General features: G+C 67.9%; 3 protein-coding genes and 3 non-coding genes across 8 annotated transcripts; 4 read left to right on the forward strand and 2 right to left on the reverse strand.

Annotated features, from left to right (window-relative positions):
- Nucleotides 1–105: 105 nt before the first annotated feature.
- SLC5A6 (solute carrier family 5 member 6) lies at nt 106–4,252 on the reverse strand. Of its 2 annotated transcripts, XM_075750184.1 has the most exons (15): nt 3,677–4,252; nt 3,232–3,297; nt 3,112–3,163; nt 2,916–2,983; nt 2,669–2,823; nt 2,333–2,473; nt 2,112–2,241; nt 1,958–2,046; nt 1,762–1,874; nt 1,608–1,675; nt 1,433–1,519; nt 1,134–1,318; nt 922–1,025; nt 731–849; nt 106–630 (listed from the first exon to the last, which is right to left on the reverse strand). In XM_075750184.1, exons 1-15 carry the CDS (start codon nt 4,004–4,006, stop codon nt 478–480), a joined length of 1,860 nt encoding a protein of 619 aa, XP_075606299.1. In that variant the 5' UTR covers nt 4,007–4,252; the 3' UTR covers nt 106–477. The 2 variants fall into 2 exon arrangements, with proteins under 2 accessions (XP_075606299.1, XP_075606298.1); XM_075750183.1 differs by lacking the exon at nt 1,134–1,318 and having other exon boundaries at nt 3,677–4,140.
- A 2,408-nt stretch (nt 4,253–6,660) lies between these two features.
- Nucleotides 6,661–9,954, forward strand: ATRAID (all-trans retinoic acid induced differentiation factor). The gene is made up of 7 exons (XM_075750185.1): nt 6,661–6,805; nt 6,998–7,128; nt 7,405–7,476; nt 9,175–9,246; nt 9,315–9,436; nt 9,525–9,625; nt 9,731–9,954. Exons 1-7 carry the CDS (start codon nt 6,737–6,739, stop codon nt 9,833–9,835), a joined length of 672 nt encoding a protein of 223 aa, XP_075606300.1. The 5' UTR covers nt 6,661–6,736; the 3' UTR covers nt 9,836–9,954.
- A 567-nt stretch (nt 9,955–10,521) lies between these two features.
- Nucleotides 10,522–10,685, forward strand: LOC142601458 (U1 spliceosomal RNA). The gene has a single exon (XR_012835020.1). It is a non-coding gene; the product is annotated as a U1 spliceosomal RNA (small nuclear RNA).
- Nucleotides 10,686–11,675: 990 nt separating this feature from the next.
- On the reverse strand, nt 11,676–11,839 carry LOC142601454 (U1 spliceosomal RNA). The gene has a single exon (XR_012835016.1). It is a non-coding gene; the product is annotated as a U1 spliceosomal RNA (small nuclear RNA).
- A 2,739-nt stretch (nt 11,840–14,578) lies between these two features.
- GTF3C2 (general transcription factor IIIC subunit 2) lies at nt 14,579–26,498 on the forward strand. 2 transcript variants are annotated; one of them, XM_075750187.1, is made up of 18 exons: nt 14,579–15,421; nt 15,756–16,137; nt 17,042–17,342; nt 17,873–17,967; nt 18,276–18,353; nt 18,755–18,853; nt 19,094–19,321; nt 19,582–19,693; nt 19,819–19,936; nt 21,699–21,730; nt 21,954–22,083; nt 23,211–23,355; nt 23,633–23,794; nt 24,273–24,360; nt 24,660–24,788; nt 25,128–25,259; nt 25,563–25,670; nt 25,803–26,498. In XM_075750187.1, the coding sequence occupies exons 1-18, from the start codon at nt 15,289–15,291 to the stop codon at nt 26,007–26,009; spliced, it is 2,679 nt and encodes an 892-aa protein (XP_075606302.1). In that variant the 5' UTR covers nt 14,579–15,288; the 3' UTR covers nt 26,010–26,498. The 2 variants fall into 2 exon arrangements, with proteins under 2 accessions (XP_075606302.1, XP_075606301.1); XM_075750186.1 differs by having other exon boundaries at nt 25,568–25,670.
- On the forward strand, nt 14,583–14,746 carry LOC142601479 (U1 spliceosomal RNA). The gene has a single exon (XR_012835037.1). It is a non-coding gene; the product is annotated as a U1 spliceosomal RNA (small nuclear RNA).
- Nucleotides 26,499–26,501: the final 3 nt, after the last annotated feature.

Genomic DNA, 26,501 nt, shown 5'->3' on the forward strand with positions numbered 1-26,501 from the left:
CTGGCGATGCTCCCGCTCCAGGGACTGCAGGGCCCCCCCGCCGCTCCGGCAGACGGGGGTCCCGTGTCCCCGCCGGGCAGGGGGCTGGGGGGCTGCTCCGACACCTGCGCTCCAGAACCATTTATTAGGGGAACCACGAACACGGAAATGGGTGACGGGGGGCGGTGCTCAGCACCCTGGGGGTCCAGGCGGCCCCCGGCCCGGGAGCGGTGTGGTAAGGCACATGGCCGGGGCACCGGGCAGTGTCCCGGCCGGGGGGGGGAGGGCACCGCTGCGACTCCCCCCCACCCATGGTCCCGGAGCCCCCCCCGGCCGGGGGGCAGCGGTCCCGCTGTGGGCACAGGCAGAGGTCCCTGAGCCCGGCCAGCCCCCCCCCGGGGGAACCTGGCCCCTTCCCGGTCATTTGGTGCTCCCCGGCTGAGCGTGGGTGCCCCGCACGGGGTGGGGGGGGCCGGGACCCCCGTGCCAGGGCGGGGATCAGAAGGAAGTCTCCTGCAGGGCATAGGCGGGGGCCCCGGCTGAGCGGATGTAGCCCTGTCCCTCCTCTTCCTCCCGCCGCCCGGGGCAGGGGGGGGCCAGGCCGTTTGCCAACCCTTTGCTCTTCTCTGCGGTGTCCGTCCGGTCGGTGTCCTGCAGGAAGAGAGCAGGGGGGGCAGCAGGGGCACGGGGCGGGGGGCACGGATGCCGTGTGGCTCCCCTCCCCTCCAGTGCTGGGGTCCCGGCCCCTCACCTGGGCAGCCCCCACCCCGCAGTAGAGCCTCTGCCGGTACTTGTGGGGCAGGCAGCAGAGCAGGCGCGGCAGCACGGGGTAGATGGTGCGGGGGTCCACGGCCGCTGCCGGCGTGGGGCCTGGGGGGCAGAGCGGAGGGTGAGCTGGGTGGGGTGGGGCTGCTGGCGGCCCCCCCGTGCCCCCGCACTTACCGGTGAACAGGCTGACCAGGAGCCCCACCAGGATGACGGTGGTGGAGTTGTGGGCGCTGTACCACAGATAGGACAGACGGTAGAACTTCTGCAGCCCCGTGGGGCTGGGGGAGATGGGGGTCAGGATGGGGGGGGATGACACGGAGCAGCACCCCCGCACCCCCCGTCCTGCAGCTGCAGCGCCCTGGCGCTGAGCCCCCCGCCCCACTCACCTCTGGGGGGCAATTGTGGGGGCCAGCAGCGTGGTGGCGAGGACGGTGGTGAAGTTGCCAGCAGACGGGAGCGCGGTGCTGTTGGGTGGGGAGGGCCCCCCGGCGCCCCCCATGTTGCTCAGCATGCTGCCGATGCCCACCCAGAAGGCCATGGCCAGGCCCGCCAGCAGCCCCACGACGGCACCCTGTGCCGGCAGAGAGAAAGGGTGCTGACCCCCGCCCCCGGGGAGCCCTGGCCCCCCCCCAGCACTACCCCTCCCTCCCCCCAGGGACCCCCGGCCAGGCAGGGGGACACTCACCGTGGGGTTGGCACAGGGGAAGAACATGCCCAGGCAGAAGAGCCCCAGGAGCGGGCCCCCCACCATGCCGAACATGCTGATGGCCACCTGTGGGGACACGGCCCTGAGCACCGACCCATCGCCCCGGCCGGCGCCGGCCGCTCACCGGCTGGGTGCCCCCACACCCCCACCCTACCTGCAGCACGGGGCCCAGCATGGAGGACACGTAGGCCATCCCCAGGCAGAGCAACCCATAGCCGAAAGCTGGGGAGAGGAGCGGGGGGGGTCACGGCAGTGCTGGGGACCCCCAGCCGCCAGCACCAGCCCCCCCCATGACGCCCCCCGCTCACCCATCAGCTTGGAGAGCAGCGTGGCCCGTGACTCCGACAGCCCGGGGCAGTGCGGCCGGACCAGGTCCTCCATCGTCACCGTAGCCAGGGAGTTGAAGGCGGAGGAGATGGTGCTGGGGAGGAGGGAGGAGAAGGAGCGGGAGGGGGGTCTGCTGGGAACCCCCTAGCCCCACTGGCCCCCGGGCCGCCCGCTCACCTGAGGGACCCGCTGAAGAGGCAGGCGACGAAGAGCCCGGGCAGCCCCGGCAGGTCCCGCAGCACGTCCATCACGAAGTACAGCACCAGCTGCGGCGGGAGGGTCAGCACGGGGGGGACAGGGGGGAGGACGGGGACAGGGTCCGGCCACCCACCTGGTCAGGGGAGTTGGGCTGCTGGGCCGGCCCCAGTGGGTGCTCCCGGTCGTAGACGAACATGACGAGGCCGGTGAGGCAGCTGAGGCAGAGGACGATTTGCTGGCAGGGGAAGACGGCGTAGCAGGAGCTGTGGGCACCAGGCAGGCGTCAGAGGCGGTGGGGAAGGAGGGGGGACACCCGTCCCGGCTGCGGGACCCCCCAGCCCTGTCCCCACTCACAGCTTGGCCTCCCGCTCGCTGCGGGCGCTGAGGTACCGCTGCACCTGCGCCTGGTTCACCCCGTACAGCGACAGCATCATGAAGACGCCCCCCACCGCCAGCGTCCAGAAGGTGTGCCGCTCGAAGGGGTCGGGGTCCAAGCTGCGGACAGGCGCCGGCAGAGGGGTCACGGCCATGGGTCCTCACCGGACCCGGCACCCCGCACACGGGAAAGGGGGCGGTGGGAATAGCCCCCCCCATGCCAGGGTTCCTCCTCCCCACCCCAGGTGCGCCCCACGGCGTGATGTGGGGTGCCCGGCCCCGGGTGGGTGAAGGCGTCTCGGCCGGGCCGCTCACTCGATGCCGGAGATCTTGCCCTCCTGCTTGGCCAGACGCCAGACGCGGGCCATGCCGCCCACGCGCTGGGCGCCCACCACGATGACGGCCAGCTGCCCCGCAAACATCACCAGCGTCTGGAAGACGTCCGTCCAGATGACGGCCTTCAGCCCGCCCTGCGGAGACACGGCACCCGTCACCACGGCCCGGTGGGGACCCGGGGCGCCCCGCGGCCGGCCGTGCTGCGGCGTGGCAGGCAGGGACTCACCAGTGTAGTGTAGACCGTGCAGACCAGCCCCATGGTGAGCACTGCGCTCCAGAGATCAAAGCCCGTCACTGGAAGCGGCAGAGGCCGTTAAGGAGCTGGGGGGGACGACGACACACCCCACACGCACACCCCCGCACCCCCCCCCCGTGCAGGATGGCGTTCCCAGCATCACCCCCCTGCTCCCGTGCCCCTGTACCTGCGTTGAGGGCCAGCGAGGGCGCGTAGAGCACCACCCCCATGTAGATGACCTGCGGGGAGAGCAGCGCTGACACCGTGCACGGCCCCTCGCGCCCCCCCGCCCCCCCCCCCCACTCACCATCTGGAAGATGAAGGTGATGGTGCCAAAGACCCGCACCGTCTTGTTGAAGCGCAGCTCCAGGTACTGGGGGGGGAAGATGGGTCAGGGCACTGTCCCGCCTGGATGTGGGGTCCTGAGCAGGGGGGATGTCACCCCGTGTCCCCCCCCAGCCGTGGGGAAGCAGGCGGGGGCAGGCAGCCCTGCCCCAGCACCTTGGCTCCTGCCGCCACAGACACCGTGAGGCTGGCCAGAGCTGCCGGGGGCAGGGGACGGGGGCGAGGGATGGGATGAGACAAGCCTGGTCTGCAGGGCACGGCACGCTGGGCACCCAGACAGGGGCACCGGGCAGCAAGGGCCCCGAGCCAAAACCCCCACCGGGCACCGTCAGCTCGTCCTGAGGCCACACGCCTGCCGGCACGTCCCGCCGGGTGCTGGGCTCCGCGCGCACCCCCCGTCCTCTCACCTCGTAGGTGCTGGTGATGCGCAGGCGGTAGAAGACGGGGATGAAGACGTGAGCCGGGATGAGCAGCCCCAGGAAATAGGAGCAGCCGAGGAACCAGTACTCGGTGCCAAAGCGATAGATCTCGCTCGGCACACCCAGGATGGCCACGGCCGACTGGAAGGTGGCCAGCAGGGAGAGGGCGACAGGCAGGAAGCCCATGTTGCGGTTGGCCAGGAGGAACTCCTGCACCGTGCGCTGCCGATCCCCGCTCAGCGCGTAGAACAGTCCGATGGCCGACGACAGCACCAGCAGCAGCGCGAAGATGCTGTAGTCGATCACCGTGAACTCCATGGCGAGTGTCTCCTATTGCCGCTGTCCCACCGGAGCCACTGCTGCCTGGCCGCCCACCCCGGTTGCGCCCCGTCAGCCTCATGGGCATGCCGAACCCCGGCAGCCACCCCGGCAGCAGGTCCTGGCCGGCATCTCCCCGGCACCCAGAGCTGCGGGAGGAGGGACGGGTGTCAGCGGTGGCCGGGAGCTGCACCTGACACTGCAGGGACCTTCGCTCGCTCCGTCTCAGCCTCAAGGACCCGGTGCGGGGGGGGGGCAGGCTGGTTGAGGAACGTCCCCTTAAACCTTCTCCTCCCTCTGGGCTGGGCTCGGCAGCGCGGCGCCCACCCCCCGGCTGTCCAACCTGCCCCCGCCAAGGGAAACGGGAGCTTCTTCCAAAGAATGCCGAGGCCACGGTTGCAAAAACAGTCCCACCCAGGACCCCGGGCGGCACCAGCCCTGTCAGCCCCATGCTGTTCCGCCAAGCCCGGCAGAACCAGCCCCGCGTGGCCAAACCCAACCGCCCCCGGTGCAGGACAGCCTTGCCAAGCCCGGCAGCACCAGCCCTGCCCCAGCCAAACACATCATGACCCAACCGCCCCGGCACTGCGTGGCCCCGCCGAGCCCCGCAGAGCTGCCCCTGGTGCAAGAGCCCAGCCAAGCCCAGCACAGCTGCCCCGGCCCTGGCGCCAGGCAGCCACCCCCGGGCCGGCACGGCCCAGACAGTGCCAGAGCAGCCACCCCCACAGCGGCCCGCCTGGCAGGACCGGCCCCGCCGGCAGCCCCCAGCCCCGTCAGACCCACGGATGGGGCTGTGGGGGGCAGACGGACGGACAGCGGAGCTCGGTCTGCGCCAGCAAGGACATGCAGGACCCCTGGGACCCTCACCCAGCTGAGCAGAGGCTGGGCAGGGTGACCCCCACGCACACAGCCGGGGACAGCCAGACGGACAGCAGGTCTGACAGCCTCAGGGGCTCTGGGCAGCAGCCAGACGGAGCAGCTGCTGGCCCTGGCACCCCCTGCCCCCCTCGCTGGCACGTCCTTGGGGGCCCCCAGCGTGCCTCTGCCCCCAGCCCTGGCTCCAGCCCCTGCAGAGCCGGGCAGCCCCAGAAGCTGGGCAGGGATGTGGCACAAGCAGAGACACCCCCCCCCCCGCCTCTGCCAGCGGGCACGGGGCTGTGGGGAGCAGGGAGCCAGGAGCGGCGAGTGCCGGGGGAACAGGAGGCCCCAGTGGGGCAGGGGGCACGGAGGGACCCCACGCCGCCGTACCAGCGGGGCAGCGTTAGGGGCTGCCGTGGGGCAGCACAGGGCACGGGGAGGACGAGGCCGGGCTGCCGGGGAGGGGGGGCTGGTGCTGCACCCGCCGTGATCCCCAGAGGAATGCCCGCCTGGGCCATACTTGGGGGGATTAGGCTGGGCCCCGCCTGGCACCCCTGCACAGCTTGCCCGGGCCTGCCCGCCGTGGGGGCCGTGGGACCGGGCGGCTGCGCTGGCACAGGACGTCGTGGCAGCGCAGAAAGGGGGTGAGAGGGCATCGCCTCCCGCCTCGCATGCCACCGTCCCCGTGCCTGGCCGGGACGCGCTGCGTGCGGCACAGCTCCCGGGCAGGGTCCAAGGTCACCCCGCCGCATTCCACTGCGGAGACTAAACACGGGGCGGGCGGCGCCGCGGTCCCTGACGGCTGCCCCACCGCAGCCCAAGGCCCGGCACCCCGGGCGCTCCCTGCCCAAGGCTCCCCGGTACCGGCGGCCCCGCGGTGTCCCCGAGGCCCCGCCGCCTCCAGCCTCGGCGTCCCCGGCCCAAGGCCCCGGGCCGTGCCCCGCTCCCCGGCCCTGCCTCACGCCTCCGTGTCCCCCGGTGTCCCCGGTGACCCCGCTCCTCCCGTTCCTCCCGCCCTACACTTCCTCGTCCCCCGGTGACCCGGCTCGAGGCGCGGCTGCCCAGCCCCGGCGTCCCCGGTGACCCCAGGCCACGGCCCCGCTGCCCCTTCCCCGGGGTCCCCGGTGCCCGCCTCCACCCCACCCCCCCGGCCCCCGCTGTCCCCCAGCGACCGCGGCCCCAGGCCCGGCTCCCCGGAGCCGCCGGTGTCGGCCGAGGTCGAGGCGGGGCGGGCGGCAGCAGGACGAGCCCCGACCCCGACCCCGGCGTGTGGTCCCGAGCCCGGCGGGGCCGCTCCGGAGCCGGGCGGTGACCTTGAGGGGCCCCGGCGGTCCCGGTGCGACACTCACCGGCGGCGCGACCGGCGCGGCGCGCCTGAGCCCACGTGCCGCCCTGCCCCGCGCCGGCGCGCACTGATGACGCGTGAGGGGGGGCGCCGGGCGGCGCTGCCAACGCTGCCCTCACCGCCGCTGCCCCGCCCCGCCCCGTTACCCCCCGTCCTCGCGCGCCGGGATGGCCCCCACGTGGGGCCCCGGCCGCGCTCTGCTGCCCCGGGCGGGTCACGGCGACCCGGTTCTGCCCCCCCCCCCCCCCTCCTCGCCGCGGGGGATCCCCGCCGCGCCCCCGCTCGGGGTCCAGAGGGCGCCCGGCCCGGGGGGGGGGGAGGGGGGGTACGGTCCCGCCCAGCCCCTCCGCGCCCTCCCCCCCCCCCGGGGCACCCCCCGGTGACGGGCCCACCCGTGTCCTGCCCGCGGGCCCGCAGCCGGGCCGTGTCGGCCAGGGGGCGCCCTCGCGTGGGCGTGTCCGGGGGGGCGGGGCGGTCCCGGAAGAGCCCCCGGGGGGGGCGGGGGGGTACCCGGTCTCGGCGGGGCCATGGGCGCCGTCCTGCCGCTGCTGCTGCCGCTGCTGCTGCTGCCGCCCTGGGCCGCCGGCGGCGCGGCGGTGAGCGGCGGGGCCGGGGGGATGCCCGGGGGTCGGGGGGCTCCGGGAGTCCCCGGTCGGGAGTGCCCGGGTCGGGGATGCTGGGGAGGGGGGTGTGCCCGAATCGGGGAGCTCGGGGGGGGGGGCCCGGTCGGGGGGGGGGCGGTGGCCGTGCCGGGGTTGCCCGTGCCCCACCGAACGCCCCGGCCCCAGGTGTGCGGGCGCTGCCCGGGGCCGGTGCGGAACGGCTCGATCGTGGCCCAGTACTGCGCGTCCCAGGCCGGCACCGAGAGCGAGGGGCGCTGCTGCCGGGAACGGGGCGCCCGCCCGGAGCGGCTGCTCGGGTACGGGGCGGGGGGGGGGGGGTGTCACCGGGGGGGTGCGAGGCAGGGGTGCGCTGGGGGGTGCAGAGGGCTGTGCAGGGGGGGTCTGGGGGCCACGTGGGTGGGGGGTGCTTGGGGTGGGTGCAGGAGGGTGACGGGGGGGTCGGGGGGTGACAGGGTGGATGTTGGGGGACATTGGGGGTCAGGGGAATGCAGGGGGTGGGGGGCACGTGGGATGGGGTGCAGGGGGTGCCAGGCACGCTGCCATTCCCCCCCCCAACCGCTGCCCCCTCCCAGGCTGGACCTGAGTGACTGCTCCCTGCACAGCCTCCCCCCGGGGCTGGCCGAGGCCGCGGCCATCGTCGTCCTGTGAGTCCTTGTGCCCCCCCGCGAGGGCCAGGCAGGGAGAGGGGTCTGGGGTGGGTCTGGCGGGAACCCCCCTGGCCAGCACTGCCCTGCCTCTCTGGTCCCCGTCCCCGCTGTCCCCCTGTCCCCCCAGCACCCCCCTACCCAGGGGACACCAGCCACTCTCCATCCCGTTTGCACAGCCGTGGCAGGCGGGGGGAGTCCCCAGTGACTGGAAAAAGGGGAATGTACCCCTTGTTTCTAAAAGGGGGGGCCCTGGGAACCACCGCCCAGGCAGCCTCCCCCCTGTGCTCGGTCAGAGCGCGGAGCAGACCCTCCTGGAAGCTGTCGGGGCACGTGGAGGGCAGGGAGGTGACGAGACGAGACAGCCAGCACGGCTTCACGGGGGCGAGTCATGCCTGACTAACCTGGTGGCCGCCTGCGATGGAGGGACCGTGCTGGTGGATAAGGGAAGAGCAACCGGTGTCATCTGTCTTGATTGCTGTAAGGCATCTGATCCAACATCTTCGTCACTAAACTGGAGAGCTGTGGGTTTGACGGGTGGGCTATTAGATGAATCAGGAGTTGGCTGGATGGCCGCGGCCAAAGAGTTGCAGTCGATTGCTCAATGTCCAAATGGAAACCAGTAACGAGTGGTGTCCGTCAGGGGTCTGTACTGGGACCGGTGCTGTTCAATGTCTTTATTAATGACACGGTAGGATCGAGCGCGCCCTCAACAAGTCTGCGAGTGGCGCAGTTAATTTGCTTGAGGGGAGGGCTGGCATCCCCAGGGACCCGGGCAGGCTGGGGGGGACCTGGGAACCTCCTCAGGTTTACCCAGGCCAAGGGCAAGGTCCTGCACGTGGGTCAGGGCAATCCCAAGCACAACTCCAGGCTGGGCAGGGAATGGATGGAGAGCAGCCCTGAGGAGAAGGACTGGGGCTGTTGGGGGACGAGAAGCTCCCCATGAGCCGGCAAGGTGCGCTGGCAGCCCAGAAAGCCACCCGTGTCCTGGGCTGCGTGTCCAGCAGCGTGAGCAGCAGGTCGAGGGAGGGGATTCTGCCCCTCTGCTCCGCTCTGCTGAGACCCCCCTGCAGTGCTGCGTCCAGCTCGGGGGTCCCCAGCACAAGAAGGACATGGAGCTGTTGGAGCCAGGCCAGAGGAGGCCACGGAGATGCTGCGAGGGCTGGAGCACCTCTGCTCTGGAGACCTCAGGCTGAGAGAGGTGGGCTGGTTCAGCCTGGAGAAGAGAAGGCTGCGGGGAGACCTTGGAGCCCCTTCCAGTCCCTGCAGGGGCTCCAGGAAAGCTGGAGAGGGGCTGGTGCCAAGGGCAGGGAGTGACAGGCCAAGGGGAATGGCCTGAAGCTGCAGGAGGGGAGAGGGAGATGGGATGGGAGGCAGCAATCCTTCCCTGGGAGGGTGCTGAGGCCCTGGCCCAGGGTGCCCAGAGAAGCTGTGGCTGCCCCTGGCTCCCTGGCAGTGGTCAAGGCCAGGTTGGATGGGGCTGATCTAGTGAAGGATGTCCCTGGCCATGGCAGGGCGGGTCTTTAGAGGTCTTTTCCCACCCAAACCCTTCTGTGATTCTATGACACCATCCCAGAGATACCTGTCCCATCTCCGGGGCCAGTCTCCCTGCTGGGGAACAGCCTGGCTGGGGCCGGTGCTGTTTGTGGGCACCTGGGCAGCGGCAGGTTGGGGTCCATGCCCCCAGTGTGTTTGCAGGGACCTGACGGAGAACCCTCTGACGCCCCTCCCCAACGGCTCCTTCCTGGGCTTCACCCACCTGCAGCACCTGTGAGTACCAGGGGCGGGGGGCGGCGCGGGGGCTGCCACGGTGCCGGGTGCTGAGCTCTGCTCCCCAGCATGGTGCCGCTGGCACTGGAGTGCCCGGGCGGGAGCAACGCCTGGGAGAACGTGACGACGCACGGGAACAGCCGTCTCTGCCAGGGCCAGAGGAACCCCTGCAACAGCTCCGGGGAGCTCGGTACAGCGGGGGGCAGGGGTGCCCTGGGGTGGCAGGTGGGGGCTGGCCCCAGACGGGCCCTGTGACCCCCCCTGCTCTGCTCCGCCAGCCTGGCTGTGCCCTGAGAACGCCGCCTGTGCCCCAGACGGCCCCGGCCTCATCCAGTGCCTGTGCGACAGCCCCTTCCACGGCTACAAGTGCCTGCGCGAGGTGAGGGCCCACGGGGTGGGATTCCCCTCCCCGAGTGCCCGGCAGCCCCAGCCGGAGCAGCGGGGGCAGTGGGGGGCTGTGCCGCTCACTGCTGCTTCTTCGCAGGGCACGTTCCCCATGCTGCTCTTCTGCGGGATCCTGGGTGCCATCACCCTGTCCCTGTCCCTCTTGCTCTGGGGCACCCAGCGCCAGAAGGCCAAGACCCCCTGAGCGGGGAGGGGGGGGCAGGGGCAGGGCAGGGGGGGGTCCGTGTCCCAGAGGGGCTCCGTGTACCCGGTGTCTGGCTCACCATGCCAGGGCTAGGGATAAATAAAGCCCGCAGCATCCTCTCCGTGCGTCTGTCTGAATCCTTCCCCGGGGTAGGCGGGAGGCAGTGCAGGCAGCTGCCCAGGGGCGGTGCGGGACCCTCCAGGCCGCTTTGGGGAGCCGGCCCGCGGGGCTGGGGGCGCTGCCTTCCCCCACCCGCCCTGCTGGGGAAGAGCTCTGGCCGCTCCTCGTACCCCGGGCCCCGAACCCGGGTCCTGCCGGGGGCGTGCGGGGGGGCCCGAGCGGGGCCGGCATCGGGAAAGGGCGGGGCGGGGCCTTGGGGGCGTGGCCATGCAGATCGCGCCGCTGCCAGCAGAGCCGCTCCGAGCCGCCGGGGGCGGGGCCTTACGGGAGGAGTAGGGCGTGGCCATGCAGATCAAGGCACCGCGCACGGAAAGACGGGAACCACCCGTGTCACACCGCCGCTGAGCGTGGGGGAACGCGGGCGCGACGTGGGCGCTGCTTGTGGGAGAAACGTGGGGACTAGCGCGAGGCGTCGTGACGTGCCGCGAGCGTGGCGGGACCGGGAATGTCCGTGGGTTAGGGGTGCGGTTCGCGCGGTGTGGGGGGCGGGTGCGGGAGGGGAGGTCATACTTACCTGGCAGGGGAGACACCATGATCAGGCAGGTGGTTTTCCCAGGGCGAGGCTCATCGCCTGCACTCCGGGTGTGCTGACCCCTGCGATTTCCCCAAATGCGGGAAACTCGACTGCATAATTTGTGGTAGTGGGGGACTGCGTTCGCGCTCTCCCCTGACATCTCTCCCGTACAAGGACAGACTAAGCGGGACACCCCGTTCGGTGCCTCCTGACGGCTCTCACCCGTGCGCCCTTGCGACCGAGGGTCCGGGGCCCCGCGGGGGGAACGTCGAGTTCGGCGGGCGGGCAGGACCCTCGCAGGCCCCGCTCCCTGATCGCCGCCATCTCTCCGCGGGGACAGCGGGAGCCTCCGGCCGGGGCGCAGCGGTGCCCGCGGGGGCCGCGGGTTTCCCGTGTTCTGCCGGCGCGAAGGCTCCGTGATGGCCGCGTTAGAGCAAAATCAAACGTAACCAGGACCATCGCTGCTAAAGGACGGCGTTGCACGGCCCTACCCCTGCCTCATGTTCATCCAACCGATATACTAATTAAGATGTGATTGTCAGGAAGTAGAACTGTAACCGATAAATTGATAGTTTGACCAACTACCCTTGAAGAACCGTTTGGGCTTGCCAGAAGTACCGGGAAACGAGGGGACAGGTAATTGCGGCAGGGGGAAGGGCGACCACCGACCCACGGACCACCTACCCCAATTATTCCACCTGCTCGAAGATAAAGGAGGAGAAAAGAACCGAGCGTGCGTTCTAGTTTGCATGCTAGACCAAGAAACGTAACCCGATCATTTCTAGAGTAGCGCTGCATACGTGTTAGGAAGATGCCTGTGTTAATGCATGACGTATAACTAACCCTGATGCGAAGCTCTGGGGTGCTGTTCCGGGACAGACGCTGCACCTGCGCGAACACGCCACGAAATACCTCTGCTCCGCGCGGCTGTGAGCGTATGGGCCCCGGGTAAAGGAACCCCTGGGTTTGGGACATCAGCCTCCTGCAACCGGCACCTCGCGACCGCGGGCCCGCCCGCCCCGGGGACCCCCGCAGGACCCGGCTACTCTGCAGGGAAAGGGGAGGTCGGGTACTTGGCGGGGTCCCGAGGCCGCCGCGGTGCGGTTCTGGACGGGTGTTCGCTCTGTCTTTGTACGGGAGAGATGTCAGGGGAGAGCGCGAACGCAGTCCCCCACTACCACAAATTATGCAGTCGAGTTTCCCGCATTTGGGGAAATCGCAGGGGTCAGCACACCCGGAGTGCAGGGGATAAGCCTCGCCCTGGGAAAACCACCTGCCTGATCATGGTGTCTCCCCTGCCAGGTAAGTATGCCCTCCCCTCCCGCACCCGCCCCCCACACCGCGCGAACCGCACCCCTAACCCACGGACACTCCCGGTCCCGCCACGCTCGCGGCACGTCACGACGCCTCGCGCTAGTCCCCACGTTTCGCCCACAAGCAGCGCCCACGTTGCGCCCGCGTTCCCCCACGCTCAGCGGCGGTGTGACACGGGTGGTTCCCGTCTTTCCGTGCGCGGTGCCTTGATCTGCATGGCCACGCCCTACTCCTCCCGTAAGGCCCCGCCCCCGGCGGCTCGGAGCGGCTCTGCTGGCAGCGGCGCGATCTGCATGGCCACGCCCCCTCCCTAAAAGCCCCGCCCCTCGGCCCGGCCCGGCCGCGGCAGCGGAGCCGCGGAGCCCCGGAGCCGGGGCCAGGACGCGCCGGACGGGGATGAATCAAAGAAATTCCCTCAATAGCCAATGTGACTATGAAGCAGGTATCCTTTATTGCAGCGCTGGGAGTCGCACCGGGATATTTCCACGAACGTGCGTCTCGACGAGAAACAAATTGTTCGTGATTTATATTACAGAAGAGTTTACATATTCATTAGGTTTCTGATACATTTAATACATATTCATTATTATTCCGGGAACTCCTGAATATATGCTAATGTCCTGATACGCCTGCGCAGTTTCTTTCTCAGGTGGTCGTCAGGAGTCGTCCTCCTCAAATCTTCCTCTTTCTCCTCTTCTTCAGTGGACACAGTTGGGTGACCTCTTCTTCATTATCCCCGTTTTGCAAGCTCAGCAACCTTGTTATCCATCCTGCCCAGATAGTCCCAGGCTTGTTGGCATGTTGGGCCTCCCTTTATCAGGTTGCTTCAAACTTTGTGTCTTTTCTAGTTCATACCCAAGGACTATTCCCTAATTTACGGCTTCTCTTATCCTGCTTCTGCATTCCAACTATTTTATTAATTGTTTTCTTTTGTACTGGAGCATGAGACAGGCGAAGCCTGAGTTTGTGGGGCCTGACTCAAGTATTGCCAAGTTATATTCTTTTTTTTTTTTTTTTTTAATTGTTATACACTAATTAGATTCCCCTATTCAGGGACCCGGGGCCGGGCTGTGGGCAGCACCCGGCTCTCAGCAGCCGGCGGCCCCCGCGGCAGAGGGCAGCGGGCCCACGGCCACGCGACCAGGAGCGCGAACGTCCCCGGGGCCTCGCGCGGGCGGCTCTGCAGGAGCGGACGCGGAGGCTCCGGCCGGTGCCCCTTCTTCCCAGGTGCTTCGCCCCTTCCTTCCTTACGTCTTGCCGATGCGCTGAGGCCCTCGGGTCCTGCTGGCAAGTAGTTTGTCGCTGCAGAGGCCTGAAAAGGCCCTTGAATCTTCGCTGCGGTACTCCCGCCTTGCCCCGCTGAGGCCTCGAGACTCACCCCTTCTTTCTCCGAACGTCCGGAGTTACGGCCCCAGGGCCACCCGCGCCCGGGGAGCTCAGGACGTGTCGCTGCCGGGGCCCTGCTATCCCATTACCCCTTCTCGCTGCCGGACTCGATGATCCTTCAGTCGGCAGTGCGAGACCTTCCACCTCCCCTTCTCCTCCCCCACCCTCTGATGTGCTCAGCGTCATTCCTCTCGTCTCTGCTTGCGCCGTCCAGGCCTCCTTCCGGCCTCTCACATGCCGCTTTGCTTCAATGTAGTAGCAGCCGAACCCCCGCAGACACAACCACTGACGTCGGTAAACCCAACCAGACCCCAGCGCTGTCCCAAGCAGGTTTCTTCTCCGTCCTCCCGCACCTGGGACCCGTCCTCACGGGTCAAAAGTCTTTTCTCCAAGTATTTCATGCAGTATCCGAAGCTCACCCTGAATTTTGCGTGCGGCCGTTTCCCTTCTCGGACCTCGCTCTGCACCGGTATGGCACGTGCTGTTGTCCCACACCCCCCCAGCCCCCGAGCAGCCGGCACGGACCCCAGAGCTGCTCCGGTCTGTGGGTACCGGGGCTTGTGTCACTGCGGCCACGAGGCTGGACCGGCGTCACCCGCAGCACCCGGCCCCTGCCACGGCAGGGCCTTGGCGGCGGCTCCTGCTGCGGCCAGTGCTCCATGCGGGGAGGACAGCTGGTGCGGAGCCTTCGCCGCTTCGTGTATTTGGTGACAGTCAATCGGCCGGTGGGTGTGTGAAACGTGAGCGGGGAAGCTTTTGGCTCCAAAGGTGCCGGGGATAAAACCCCGAGAGTCCCAGTTCCTCCCCGTGGCGGGGCGAGGGCGATAAGCCCAACCGGCAGCGCCCAGGCAGCGGGAGAGGGATGGGAGGGTGGGTTTGCCTTTGCCGAGGGAGCGCGAGGGCCCGTGGGGTTACAGGCGCGGATCGCGGGAGCCGGCGGGTCCGGGGTGCGGCGAGTGCCGGCGTTGACCAGCCCCTCGCCTTCCCAGGGAGGGTGCGCGGGCCGCGGGCCGGCTTCTCCGCGGGCGGCCGCTCCCGCCGTGCCGCGGCCGGTGCCCGGATGGCCGCGGCCCCAGCACTGGGCGTTAGTGGGCGGTGACGGGGCGGGGCCTTGGGGGAGGAGTAGGGCGTGTCCATGCAGATCATCCGCGCAGGGCGTGACGGGAGACCCGTGCGCCGCGGCACCGGCGGTGGCGGGCGTCGAGTGGTGCGTGTGCGGCGCGCGATGTCGGCGGAGCGTGGGGTGCAGGAGGCGCGGTGCGTGTGTGCGGGGGGAGAGGGCGGCGGTGTGCGGTGTCCGTGGGTTAGGGGTGGGGTTGGCGCGGTGTGGGGGCGGGTGCGGGAGGGGCGGGCATACTTACCTGGCAGGGGAGACACCATGATCAGGCAGGTGGTTTTCCCAGGGCGAGGCTCATCCCCTGCACTCCGGGTGTGCTGACCCCTGCGATTTCCCCAAATGCGGGAAACTCGACTGCATAATTTGTGGTAGTGGGGGACTGCGTTCGCGCTCTCCCCTGACTTCGTTGTGTCTAACAATAGAGCTTTACTACACCTGCATCAAGTCTCTAGTGTTGTTACGTACGGAAGCACCACCCGCGGCTGACCTGTGCGGCAGCGCTGGGCCGGTGACCGGGGCTCCTGGGGTGCCCGTTGGTGCTGCCGCGGTCACCCGATCGCGCTGGTGAAAGGCGGTGCGTGTCGCCGTTAGGACAACGGTAATGGCGTCACCACTTGATTGTGCTTTATCATCTCACGCGTCCCGGTTCGTCCGGTTCTGCCCCGCGTCGACTTGTCCCCTCGGTTTTGGGGTTCCCGCGGAGCCTCCCGCCGCGCTGTCCCCGCACCGTCCCACGCAGACACCTCTCGTTCACGCGTGGACCTCTGCGGTGGTGCGGGCACCGGTCACGTGGCGGGGGGAGGGCGTAGACCCTTTCGGTAATGACGTTCCCAGCGTGACACCATCCTTCCGCGCCTCCGCTTCCGGATCCGGTTCCGTGCTTGGCGGCGCGGCCCTTAGCGGGGCGGCGGCGGCTCCGGGAGCCCGTCGGGATCCACCCGGATGGCTTCCAGTGCCGCCCGAGGGCCGCGCTGCCGGGAGCGGAGCCGCCGGGGCCGCTCGGGACGGGGATCGGTCCCCACCGCCAGCAGCCGGAGCCGCAGCCGAGTGCGGGAGAGCGAGCCCCGAGCGCTCCGTACGTACCGGGGGGGGGGGACGGGACCGGGGCGACGAGGGGTGCGGGGTGCGGTGCCCGGGGACGGGAGCACCCGTGAAACCCCGCCGCTGCCCGGGAGCAGAGCTCTGGGTTTCACGGGGCAGGTGGAGAGAGGGGTGTCCGTACGTCCCGCCCTGCGTCCGTACGTCCTCCTGGTCTGGCCCTGGCTCCGTCCTGTCGGTACTTTGCCGGTGCCCAAGCCTCGCCGTCACCCGGTGCTGCACCGGTTGGGCGTTGGCAGCCCGGCGCGTCGCTGCACCGAGAGCCTTGCTGTGTTTTCGTGCTAACTCCGTCTGCTCTTTTTGGGGGGCAGGAGAACTGTCGCCACTCGGACATCTGGATGCTTTGACCCACTCTGAGGAGGGAGCAGAAGCTGCCAAATCCCAGAAAAAAAATATCCAAACCCAAAAACCAAAAAATAGTCCTAGTGACCCCAATGGCCCAGCCCCTGCGGAGACTGAGGGACGCGGCGAGCCCTCGAGGACCTCGGAGAACGGCTCCGTGCCGGCCCCAAAGGCACCCGGGAAGCGTGGGCGGAAATCCAAGACAGAGATGCTGCTGCTGAAACTGTCTCAGGACCTGGAGTGCCCGACCCCGGAGCCCATCTGTGCGCAGAAGATGCTGGGGGGCAGCGAGGCGTCGGAAGGCCTGGAGACCCCCCCCAGCGGGCGCCCCAAGCGTCGGGCAGCCAAAGTGTAAGCAGCGGCATGGGATGTGGGGGTCCGGGGCGGGTGTCCTGGGGAGATGGGAAGGACAGACGGACACCGCTCTCGGAGCGGGTCCTCGAGACCTCTGCCTTGCCTGGGGTGTCTCGGCTTCTTTGCTGAAGGACTTTGTGCCACATCGGTGGGACAGACTGATTCCCCACAGAATTCTCTTTTCCCGCTTTAGGGGAATGTGTTTGGATCCGGGAGCACGGGGGTGTGGGGAACAGCAGAGGCTGTAGATGAGCTCGTGTGCAGCGGGTGTTTGAGAGCAGTAGGGAAGAGGTTTCCTTGGTTCCTGACAAAGCCAGGAGGAGGCTTGTCCTGGGCAGGGAGCAGAGCAAGCTGTGCGAGCCACACGCCGCTTAAAGGGGAGTGAGTCCCGGGGGGAGCCCCTGTGCTCTGGGGCCTCTGTAGGCAGCTCAGGCGGTGCCTGTGCCCTCCAGTGCCTGCAGGAGCGCTGGGTGTGTAGGGGCAGAGCTGGCAGAGTTGCAGTGCCCCAGTCCCCTCGCTCCACTGTGCAGAGGGAGGGCGCAGCGCTTGCAGCGAGGTGCCCTTTGCTGAGGGTGCTCGTAGGAAGATCTCTGTCTTTCCCGCTTTCTGGCTGGCAAAGAGCCACGTGCTGCTCTGCCTGCTGAATGCCTTCCCCTGCCTGCTGCAGGGACCCGGGCAGGCTGGCGTTCCCTGGGGAGGGGCAGGGGATGCTGGCTGTCCGAGTGGCTGGCCTGGAGGCTGGCCGGGCATCCAGGCAGGCCTTGCTGCAGCCCAGCTGGGCAGCTCTTGTGAGCCCAGACCATGAGTTGGGGAAGCGTGTCTGCCTGGCCCTGAAGGGAGGGCTGGCTGGTCTCTGTGCGGTCCCTCTGCTCACCTCTGGGCAATGCCTTTGGTGTCCCAGGGCTTTGCTGTACCTGCAGGAGCTGGCAGAGGAGCTGACGTCAGTGTACCAGGCTCCGGCTCCCACCGAAGGTGCCCAGGAGCCAGAGCTCGAGCATATCCAGAAGAAGCGTCGGAGCCGGAGGAGGAAGGAGGAGGAAACGGATAGCGATGATCCTGCACGAGATGCTGACTTTGTGCCCTCGAAGGAGGTGTTGCTGCAGGCAGAGGAGGAGGAGGGGAGTGATGCGCCGCTCAGTGAGGCGTCAGAGCCAGAGCTGGAGGTGCTCCGGGGACACGGTGGGAAGGTGTCGTCTGCAGGGGTAAGGGCAGGGTCTCTGCCTTGGCTGCTTCTTACCTTTGGCCCAACATGAACAACACAAAGTGCCTGAGCTGTCGTGTGGTGTCGCCACCTCCAGCTGTTTGGGGCAGAACAGCCCGAGGCAGGACTCAGGGATGGCACGATGCCTGCCAGCCGTGAATCTGAGCGTGAGATCTTTGGGCTTAACTGCAGACAGAGGCGGCTCCGAGTCAGGGTGGATGGGGACAGGGCGACAGGTACTCCTGGGAGAGGGTGCGAGGGTCTCAGCTCCTGCTGAAGCTGATGGGAGGTGGAGGCAGGGTCCTGGAGGCCGTCCTGTAGTTTGTGGAAGTCCCCAGAGTGGGACTGTGTGTCTTTAGCCCAGTGTGATGCGGTCTTGGTGGCTGGGGGAGAGCTCTGTGCTTGTCAACTGCATCGCTGCCATTTAGGACGCACAGTTCCCCAGGGGCTCGCGGGGACATTTGGGCAGGCAGAGGCAGCCTGGGCCGGGTCCTTTGGCGGGTCCTGCTCTGAGTGTGCTCTTGTGCCCAGAGATCCAAGCCCCAGTGCCGAGGCCTTGCTCCCAACGGATTCCACAACTCCATCATGGCCCCGGTGGAGAAGTGCTCCAGCCTCACCTGCAGCCTGTGAGTGGGGGCTCGGGGGTGCTGGGGTGCTCGGGCTGGGCTACGGGGAGCAGTGGCTGCTGGTGCCCTGGGTACCATTGCTATCACAGGCTGGAGGACAAAGGAGCGTGCGCCATCGGGAACGTCGGTGTTCCACTGCGGATGGGGCCCATCACCTGTGGGAAGCACCGTGGGTGACAGAGCAGGGCTGGGCCAAGCAGGGCGTGTGGGGAAGGGCAGGGGCCGAGAGGCCTCGGCGTGGGGCTGCCCGTGCTGCAGGCAGGACCAGGAAGCGGGGCTGTGGCTGAGGTCTGGCGCATCTGCTGCAGGAGGGATCAGAAGTACTCGCAGTGGGAGTTTCCCGACTGGATCCCTTTGGCACACAAGTGGACATGCCTCTCTGAAAGGTATGGTCGGAGCAGCGTGGGAACGGGGGTGCTGGGAGGGATGCGCGGCACAGGCGCTGTGTGATGGGGCAGGTCCTGGCGATGTTTGGGGTGAACTGGGGCGGGGAGAGCAGGTGGCCCTGGCTGTTGTGGCTGGGGGACAGTGAGGGCATGGTGGGTCCTGCACTTCTCATCCCTCTGGCAGGATCAGGCCCCAACAGAAAGGATGGGGCGTTCTTGTCACGGGCTTTGGGGTTCTCATGGATTTGGCCGTAGAGTCGTAGTAGCCCTCGGGGTGGTCGGCAGCAGGGCACGCCGGGCTGTGCAGAGGCTGGGATGGGTGCTGGGCCATGGAGCTGTGCCGAGGGGCAACTGGGTAAAGGATGAGGGAGACATCCTCTCACCTTCTCCTGCCTCCCCAGTGAAGCTGCCCCATACCTGCCGGCAGAGGAGAAATCTCCCCTCTTCTCCATCCAGCGGGAGGGCATCGAAGACGACGGTGTCTTGTACAGGGTAAACAGGTGTGTGATGGGGCGATGGGTATCGTGCCTGGGACGGGCAGTAACCTCCAGAGCCGTGGTCCTGGCAGGGCCAGGCAGCAGGAGCGGTGACAGGCTGAGCAACCGGCACACGCAGCGTGCCCCGGGGTCCCACCACCCCCCCCCAGCCCCATGCCAGGGCTCTGCACCACCTGGGTGCTACCCCCGCCCCACGGCGGCGCGGCTCTCGCCCTGTGCCCTTACCTGCTTCCCTGCTGGCAGGTTCAGCTCCCTGCAGCCCCACGAGGAACGCCTGGACGTGTCCTTCTTCGTGGGCGGCCCTGTGTGGGCGATGGAGTGGTGCCCGTCGCCAGAGGGCTCGGCGGCCTCTCAGTACGTGGCTCTGTACTGCCATGGGAACATGGAGGAGACGCACAGCATGGCCGGGCTGCACGGGGGCCTCGCGCTCCTGCAGCTCTGGGGCCTGGGCACGCTGCAGCAGGAGCAGGGGTGAGTGGACTGGCCTGGGGACGGGGCTGGCGGCTGCCCAGCTCCCAGGGATGGGGCAGGGTGCCTGCGCCTTGTCTCCCCACAGCTGAGGGGGGTGGTGAGGTTCATCCTCCCCCAGAGCCGCCAGCCATAGCCCGAACCCCACGGGGGCTGTGCTGGTAGCCAGCTCTGCTTCTGGTGTATGCTGGGAGCTGCTGGTGCATACCGGCGCTGCTGGGCACCAGCTCCCGTGTTCTTCACGGCTCAACCCGTGCCTGCAGCTCTGCTGACAAAGCCGGGCTGGCCTATGCCGTCGCTGCCGACCACGGCTGCGTCTGGGACATGAAGTTCTGCCCCAGCGGTGCCTGGGAGCCGCCCACTGCCGCCAGGAAGGTGAGTTTGCCGCTGGAGGGGCCGCCTTTGGTTTCCCCTGGGGCTCCCGAGTCCGTGCCCTCGCTAAAGCCTCACCTTCCTGGACGAGGGACAGTGACCCTGGGGCTCCGTGTGTTGTTCTGCAGCACCCGCAGATGAGCCGGCTGGGGCTGCTGGCTGTGGCCTTCTCAGATGGCAAGGTGGTCCTGTACTCCCTCCCGCACCCAGGGGCCCTGCAGCGCTCCAAGAGAACCCAGGTAAAAGGTAGGAAGAGCTGCGCTGCTGGGCAGGGGCGTCCTGGCCCTCATCCCACCGTGCCGGGGTGGGCGGTGCGCAAGGCCCAGGGCTGGGGACCCTCTGCCCGCGCCCGAGGGAGCCTGCTGTGCCGAGGTGGCTGGGCTGGGGCCGCGGTGCCGGCGGGGGCACGGCCACGGGCAGCCCTGCCTGGAGCTGGGTATGCTGGCAGGGTGCTCTCGGTGGGGTTGCAGGGCGAGGCGTAGCTGCAGTAGCGTGTTCCCGAGCCTTTCTCCACCTCCCTACTTGCTGCTGGGAGCGTGTCCTGTAGTGGCAGAGCTGCGTGTTCCAGCCTGGCTCGAGCTGTTTGTCTTAGCAGGGATCTGGGGCTCTGAGCGTTCGGCTGGCTCGGGCTAATGGTGCTTGTAATAGTCTCATCTGCTGGGCAACGAGCGAGATTGATGACCTGTGCGTGCTGCTTGTGGTCGCTCAGCCGTGGCCGACAGGCTGCACGTCTGTGGCTGACAATGGGAAATGGGTTCCCTGCAACCGAGCGTGGCTGCCGACCCCCATCAGCACGTCGTGCTGCTGCCTGCACCAGCCCTGCGCCGGCTGCTGGCGCTGCCTTTCCCGCCCCCCTCTCGGCGTTCCGGCTCTGGGTGGTTTGTGCTGGCTGCCGCAACCCCCACGTGGGGAGCTTGCGGCAGGCGCGGATCCTTCCCCAGCCTGCAAAGCTCCTGCGGACAGGCCGGGTCCTGTCACGTAGCACCAGCCCGGCTGCGGCTGCACGTACTGTCCTTGTGCCGCGCAGCCGGACTGGGGATGCTGGTTTGCAGCTGCAGGATCAGCGCCAGACTGCGGTACGCTGGGGCCCTGCTCCCGGGTCGGCATGGCTGTGCTGGCTTCCCCTGGGGCTCCGCGTACCCGCGCTGGGGGTTTCCGCCTGACGGAGCCCGGCGCTGCTCTCTGGAGGTGCCAGAGGAGATGCATGGCTCCTCCATATCTCTGCATCACACCACCTCCGCCTGCGGCTGCCGCGCTCTGGGGTGCGGACGTGCTTGTCTGGTGCTCGCTGTGCCTGAGGACAGCCCCATGCTGGGGGTGGGGGGGGGCCGTTCTGGCTCGAGAGGCGCAGCATAGGGGCAGCGCTTGTGTTGTGTGTCGTTGGCAGGGGAGATTCTCCAGAGGATAAAGCTGGTGCCGGGGGCGGGGTGGTCCTGTGGGCGTCTTGTCCTGAGCTGTTTGGGCACAGGGGTCTCTGTGTAGTCTGCCGTCCCCGGGAGCGGCTGCCCGGGCTGCTCCAGCCCCCGTCACTGGCTGCCCTGGCCACCTTTGCCTGGCAGAGCAGTCTGTCCCGTGCAGCTGCTCCTGTCCTCCCCGGGACGGTCACAGTCTGGTCTGGCCCCTGTGTGCCACCCCTGAGTTTGGTGAAGGCATCTTCCATCAAGGCAGGCAGCTGGTCGTGGTGGAGCGAAGATCGCTGGGGTGGGGGGATGTCAGCCCTGCCCTGTCCCTGCCTGCGGTGCCTTTCGGGGCAGCGTTTCCTCCAGTGCAGGCAGGTCTGGCTCCTGGAGGTCCTGGCACTGCCCGCTCCTGGATTTGCTGCTCCCTGTGCTCTGTTTTCTGCTGCTGGGAGCACTCGCCCGCTGTTTGTGGGCTGTGGCGGGGACAGGGACTGGGAGCCCTGGCCGGGGCTGGGACGGAGCCAGGCTCTGGGCTGCTGAGCAGCTCCCGCCGCAGGGAGCTTCTAGGAGAACTGTGCCTGTCCTGACCCTCCTCTGTTCTCTTCTAGATGGGTCCTTCCACAAGCACGTTATCTGCAAGGTCAGTGTCCCCTACCACTGCAGTGCCTGGCACCCAGCGAGCCTGCTGGCTGTGCAGGTGGGAGAGCCAGGGAGGGAGTCGGGACGCCTGCGGAGCTCGCCCGCCCCGGGGTGCTTGGGGTGGCAGGATAGAGCCATGCTCCCAAACCTGAGTGTCCCCAGCTCTCGGGACGTGGGTGGTACCAGCACGCTGCCGTGACTGATGCCTGTCCCGTGGCCTCCAGGTGCAGTGTATTGCCACGCTCCAGGTGGGCTCCATCCAGGCAGGGAACGTGTCCGAGTGCGGCCAGTGCTTCAGCCTCTCCTGGATGCCATCCAAGCCCCATCATCACCTTGCAGCTGGTTTTTATGACGGTGAGTCCCCTCCTGCACAAGAGGGGTCTGCGTCCCGCAGCGCCAGGGAGCATCCCTCGCCCCGCAGCGGGCAGACACACGCACGGAGCTTTGCGCTCCTTCAGCCTCAGCCCAGGGCAGGGAATGGGGGAGCCTGAGGATGAGGTACGGGGCAGCGTTAGGGCGAGCAGCAGCCTGTCGTGGTTTAGTCCGGCCGGGAGCTAAAACAACCACGTGGCCGTTCGCTCACTCCCCCTGCATTGGGATGGGGGAGAGAATCGAAAAGAAAAAGGTAAAACTCATGAGTTGAGATAAAGACAGTTTGATAGGACAGAAAAGGCAAAGAATAATAATAATAATGATAAAAGAATACAAAAAATGAGTGAGCACAACTGCTCACCAGCCAATGTTCAGATAGTTCCTGAGCCTCCCACCTCCCAACTAACCCCCAGTTATACACTGAGGGTATATACTGAGCATGACATCGTATGGTATGGAACATCCCTTTGGCCAGTGTGGGTCAGCTGTCCTGGCCGTGTCCCCTCCCAGCTTCTTGCGCACTCCCCACCTTCTCATTAGCGAGGCGGTGTGAGAAGCTGAAAAGTCCTTGACTGCTTGGCAACAACTGAAAACATCAGTGTGTTATCAACATTATTCTCCTCCTAAATCCAAAACGCAGCACTACACCAGCTGCCAGAAAGAAAATTAACTCTGTCCCAGCTGAAACCAGGACGAAGTGGCAGACACCACGCGGGAACCTCTCTGCCCATCCCTGGGCCGGGGGAAGGCTTATCATGGGCTGGCCACAGGCAACCTCACGTACCTGTTGGCTCCAGGAAGGTGGCTCTGGCTTAATCCACAACTGTCTGACGTGTCTGGATGCAAGTTTGTGTCTGGCTTCAAGCGATCCGCAGCTCTGTGCTGTGCTGCCGTGACCTGCTGTACCCGAGCCATCCTGTCCCGCTCTAAGCCCTGGCCCCGACTCCGGCCCTGGCTCGGCCACTCGCAGCTCCTGCAGCCCCTGCCCGTCCCCCAGCCCCACGTCCCTCGGGTCTCACGCTGCAGCGCTGGGCATCCTGTGCCACGCTGGCATGGTCACGGGGCAGCTGCCGGGGCAGCTCCTCACGGGGCAGGTCTCCTTCCCGCAGGCACCGTGGCCATTTGGAACCTGCTCACCAAGTCCCTACTGCAGTGCGTGCACCAGCCCGACGGCTCCCTCAAGCTCTACCCTTTCCGGTGCTTTCTAGCCCACGACCACGCGGTCCGGAGCATCGAGTGGTGCAAGGCCGACAGGTGAGGGCAGGGGAGCGGGCGCTGCCTGGAGAGCAGGCTCGTTCCTGCAGATGAGGCTCCTTTGCTGAGACAGGCTTAAGAGGACTCGGTGCCGGTGGAGCTTGGTCCTCTGAGGCACCAAAGAGGTTGCGTTGGGCTTTCTGGGGTGAGGAGGGCTCGAGCCGCTGCCTGTGGGAGCAGCGCTGTGCTGCGGCACTGGGACCACCTCGTCGCTGCGGCAGGAACGGGGCACGGCTCCGTGCTGGGGTCTCAGTGCTGCATTTCTCCTGGTTCTCAGCAACTTCCTGGTCACGGCAGGGAGCGACCGTAAGATCAAGTTCTGGGACGTGCGGCGGCTCTACGAGCCCATCAACAGCATCAAGCGGTTCCTCAGCACTGAGGTGGCCTGGCTGCTGCCGTACAACGGGGTCACCGTGGCCCAGGACAACTGCTATGCCTCGTGAGTGCCAGGGCCATGGCTCCATGCCCAGGGGCCAGCCAGCTCCTGGGGTCTGGTCTTACCTCACGGGTGTCCCCAGGGGCCCCTCTGGCCTCTCCCTCCCTGGGAACGTCCGGCTGAACCATGGCGAGGGCAGGCTCTGCTCGTGCCAGGTCACGCCGCAGCTGCGCAGCATTGGGGATGCCATCCTGGGGCGGAAGCAAGGCGGGCACAGGGAAGGACGAGGCCCCAGGCTGGGCAGGGGGCTCCTGCATCCCCCCAGATGGGCACAAGTTGGCAGAAGGGTCCTGGGGTCTTGGTGTGTTCTCAACCTCCAGGAGCTGCCCTGTGATGTTGTGACATGCTGCTAGAGCAAGGACGTTCCCCCTCCATCTGTCCGGGTCCCGGGGTCTCTGGGGAGGTGGGCTGCTGCCTGGCTCTCGCTGTGTCGGGGTGGCAGCGCAGAGCTCCGTCCTCACGCGTTCCATTTCTGTGGCAGTTATGGTCTCTGTGGGATCCACTACATAGACGCCGGGTATCTGGGCTTCAAGGCTTATTTCGTGGCCCCTCGGAAGGGGACCGTGTGGGTAAGAGGCTGGCACAGGGCAGTTCTGTCTCGGGGGCTGTGTCGGAGGGGTGGGCGCCTGCCCCAAGCCTGGTGCCGGCTGTCACCCATGGGTGGGGGTGACGTCACCCGGCCGTGTGAGTCCCTGGCTTTTGGGGTCACCCTCTGCCCCTTGAACGAGGGACCGTGGCAGCTGGGTGAGGTGGTGGCGTCCCCCTCTGTGTCCAAGCTAGCCACGCTTCTGTGCCCATCCCTCCTGGGGGGCGGAGCGGGGGGGGGCCCCATTGGGACCCTGCACCCTAGAGCCGTCTGTTCCTGCAGAGCATTTCGGGCTCGGACTGGCTGAACACAGTGGCTGCAGGAGACATCACTGGCGAGCTGGTGGCTGCGGTGCTGCCCGACCTGGCCATCAACCCCCTCAACGTCAAGCGGTCCTCGGACCGCAGATTTGTAAGATGCCGTCGTGCTCAGCAGGGGCTGTCTGCGACGCGTGGGGCTGGGCAGGGCGGGGGCTCCGTTCCTGCGTCGCTAGAAGAGCGTCCTGAGCCACGCTCGGGAGCGGGTGTCTGTGTCGTGCCCGGGCAGGGGCAGTGCGGTGGGGAAGGGTGGCGGCAGCAGCCTTGGCTCTGGGCTTGGAACTCTCAGGGTCAGGCTCATGTGTGGGGCCGGCCTGTTGTCCCCTGGGGCAGGGCCCCCGGGGACCCCAGCCCTGCTCGGTCGCTGGTGGTCCCTGTCTGCGGAGGAGCAGGCGGAGCCCCTGCCCTGCCCTGAGCCCCGTCTCGTCCACAGCCGGTCTACAAAGCCGATCTGCTGCCCTGCAGCCCCACCGGGCCGGAGGAGGGTGAGCAGGTACCGCCAAAGACCAGGCGCTACAGCGAGATGGTGACCAAGAGCTACATCCGATTCCGGGACACGGACCTGGTAGGAGGGCAGGCAGTGTCGGGGTGGGTGCCCTGACCCTGGGTGGGACCTGCAGGGTTGTGGGAGCAGCAGGGCCGGCAGACACCGCTCGGACATCGTGGCAGCCCCTCAGCCCCCCTCTCCCTGGGGGTCTGGCTTCTGCTGCCCTTTGCCGTGGCTGTTTGGTGGGTGACGCTGAGGGCGACCTGTGTCCCCCACCCAAGCAGCACCCGCCCCTGCTGCGGTCCCGGTGCCGCAGGACCGCTGTGTGCGCAGCGTTCCTGCCCCAGGCGTGCCGCTCATTGCGGTGCCGCCACTTCACAGCGCAGCTTCAAGAACTTCTCCAGCCGCGAGCCCATGCGCAGGATGCACACGCAGGAGGTGAAGGCAGAGCTGAGCCTCGACCGCCTGCAGCTGGAGTCCCTGCACAAGGTGAGAGGGGCCACGCGTGCCCGCAGCCCCCGGCAGCCTGGGAGGGTGCAGGCAGGAGGCCGCCACTGCTGCGGCGTGCTGGGGTCCTGGCCCCTCAGCCCCCTCCCTCCTGACCCCCTGCTCCTCCTGCAGGTGCGCTTCAGCCCCAACCTGGACTCGCACGGCTGGCTGGTGTCGGGTGGGCAGGCGGGCATCGTGCGGGCGCACTGCCTGGTGGGGCTGGCCTCCGGCGTGAGCCACCGGCTGCTCCCAGAGCGCCGTGCCCGCTTCACCTCCCTCTACGGGGACAAGCCCGGCAGCCCCAGCCCCACCGAGCGCTCCCCGCTGCCGGCAGAGTAGCGTGGTGGATCCCTCGTGCTGCTGCCACATGCACTTGCCCCGGGCAGGAGCTTGGGCCGGGGGCAGGCTGTGCTGGCCGGAGCCTGGGGGGGGCTGCACGGCCCCTCTCGGTGCTTGTTACCCTCTGGGCCCCCACCTCGGGGGAGGGATGGCCGCTCCTGGCTGTCGCCTGGGATGCTCGGGATGCTCGTCCTTGTGCTCTGGGCCCAGAAGGATCCTTTTGCGCTGTTTGGTCTGAGCTGGTGCGGGGAGGGCGGTGGGACCGGTGTGTGTCCCTGGGTTGAGCTGTGGGTCTGGGGGCCTGACGCTGGGGAATCGCCTGCGGGCCCTGCGTGCGTGGGGCTGCGCTTGTTCTCGCCTCCCATGCCTCGTCGCCGGCTGACCCACCCGTGCAGGTGCCGGGGGGGCCGGCAGAGGTGCCGGGTGCTCTGAAGTCGCTCACATTGAGCCTGTGTTCAACTGTGCAGTAAATGTTGGTTGTTTTGTAAAGGC

The sequence above is a fragment of the Balearica regulorum genome, chromosome 3 (genome assembly GCF_011004875.1).
Source record: "Balearica regulorum gibbericeps isolate bBalReg1 chromosome 3, bBalReg1.pri, whole genome shotgun sequence".
Classification (NCBI taxonomy): Eukaryota; Metazoa; Chordata; class Aves; order Gruiformes; family Gruidae; genus Balearica; species Balearica regulorum.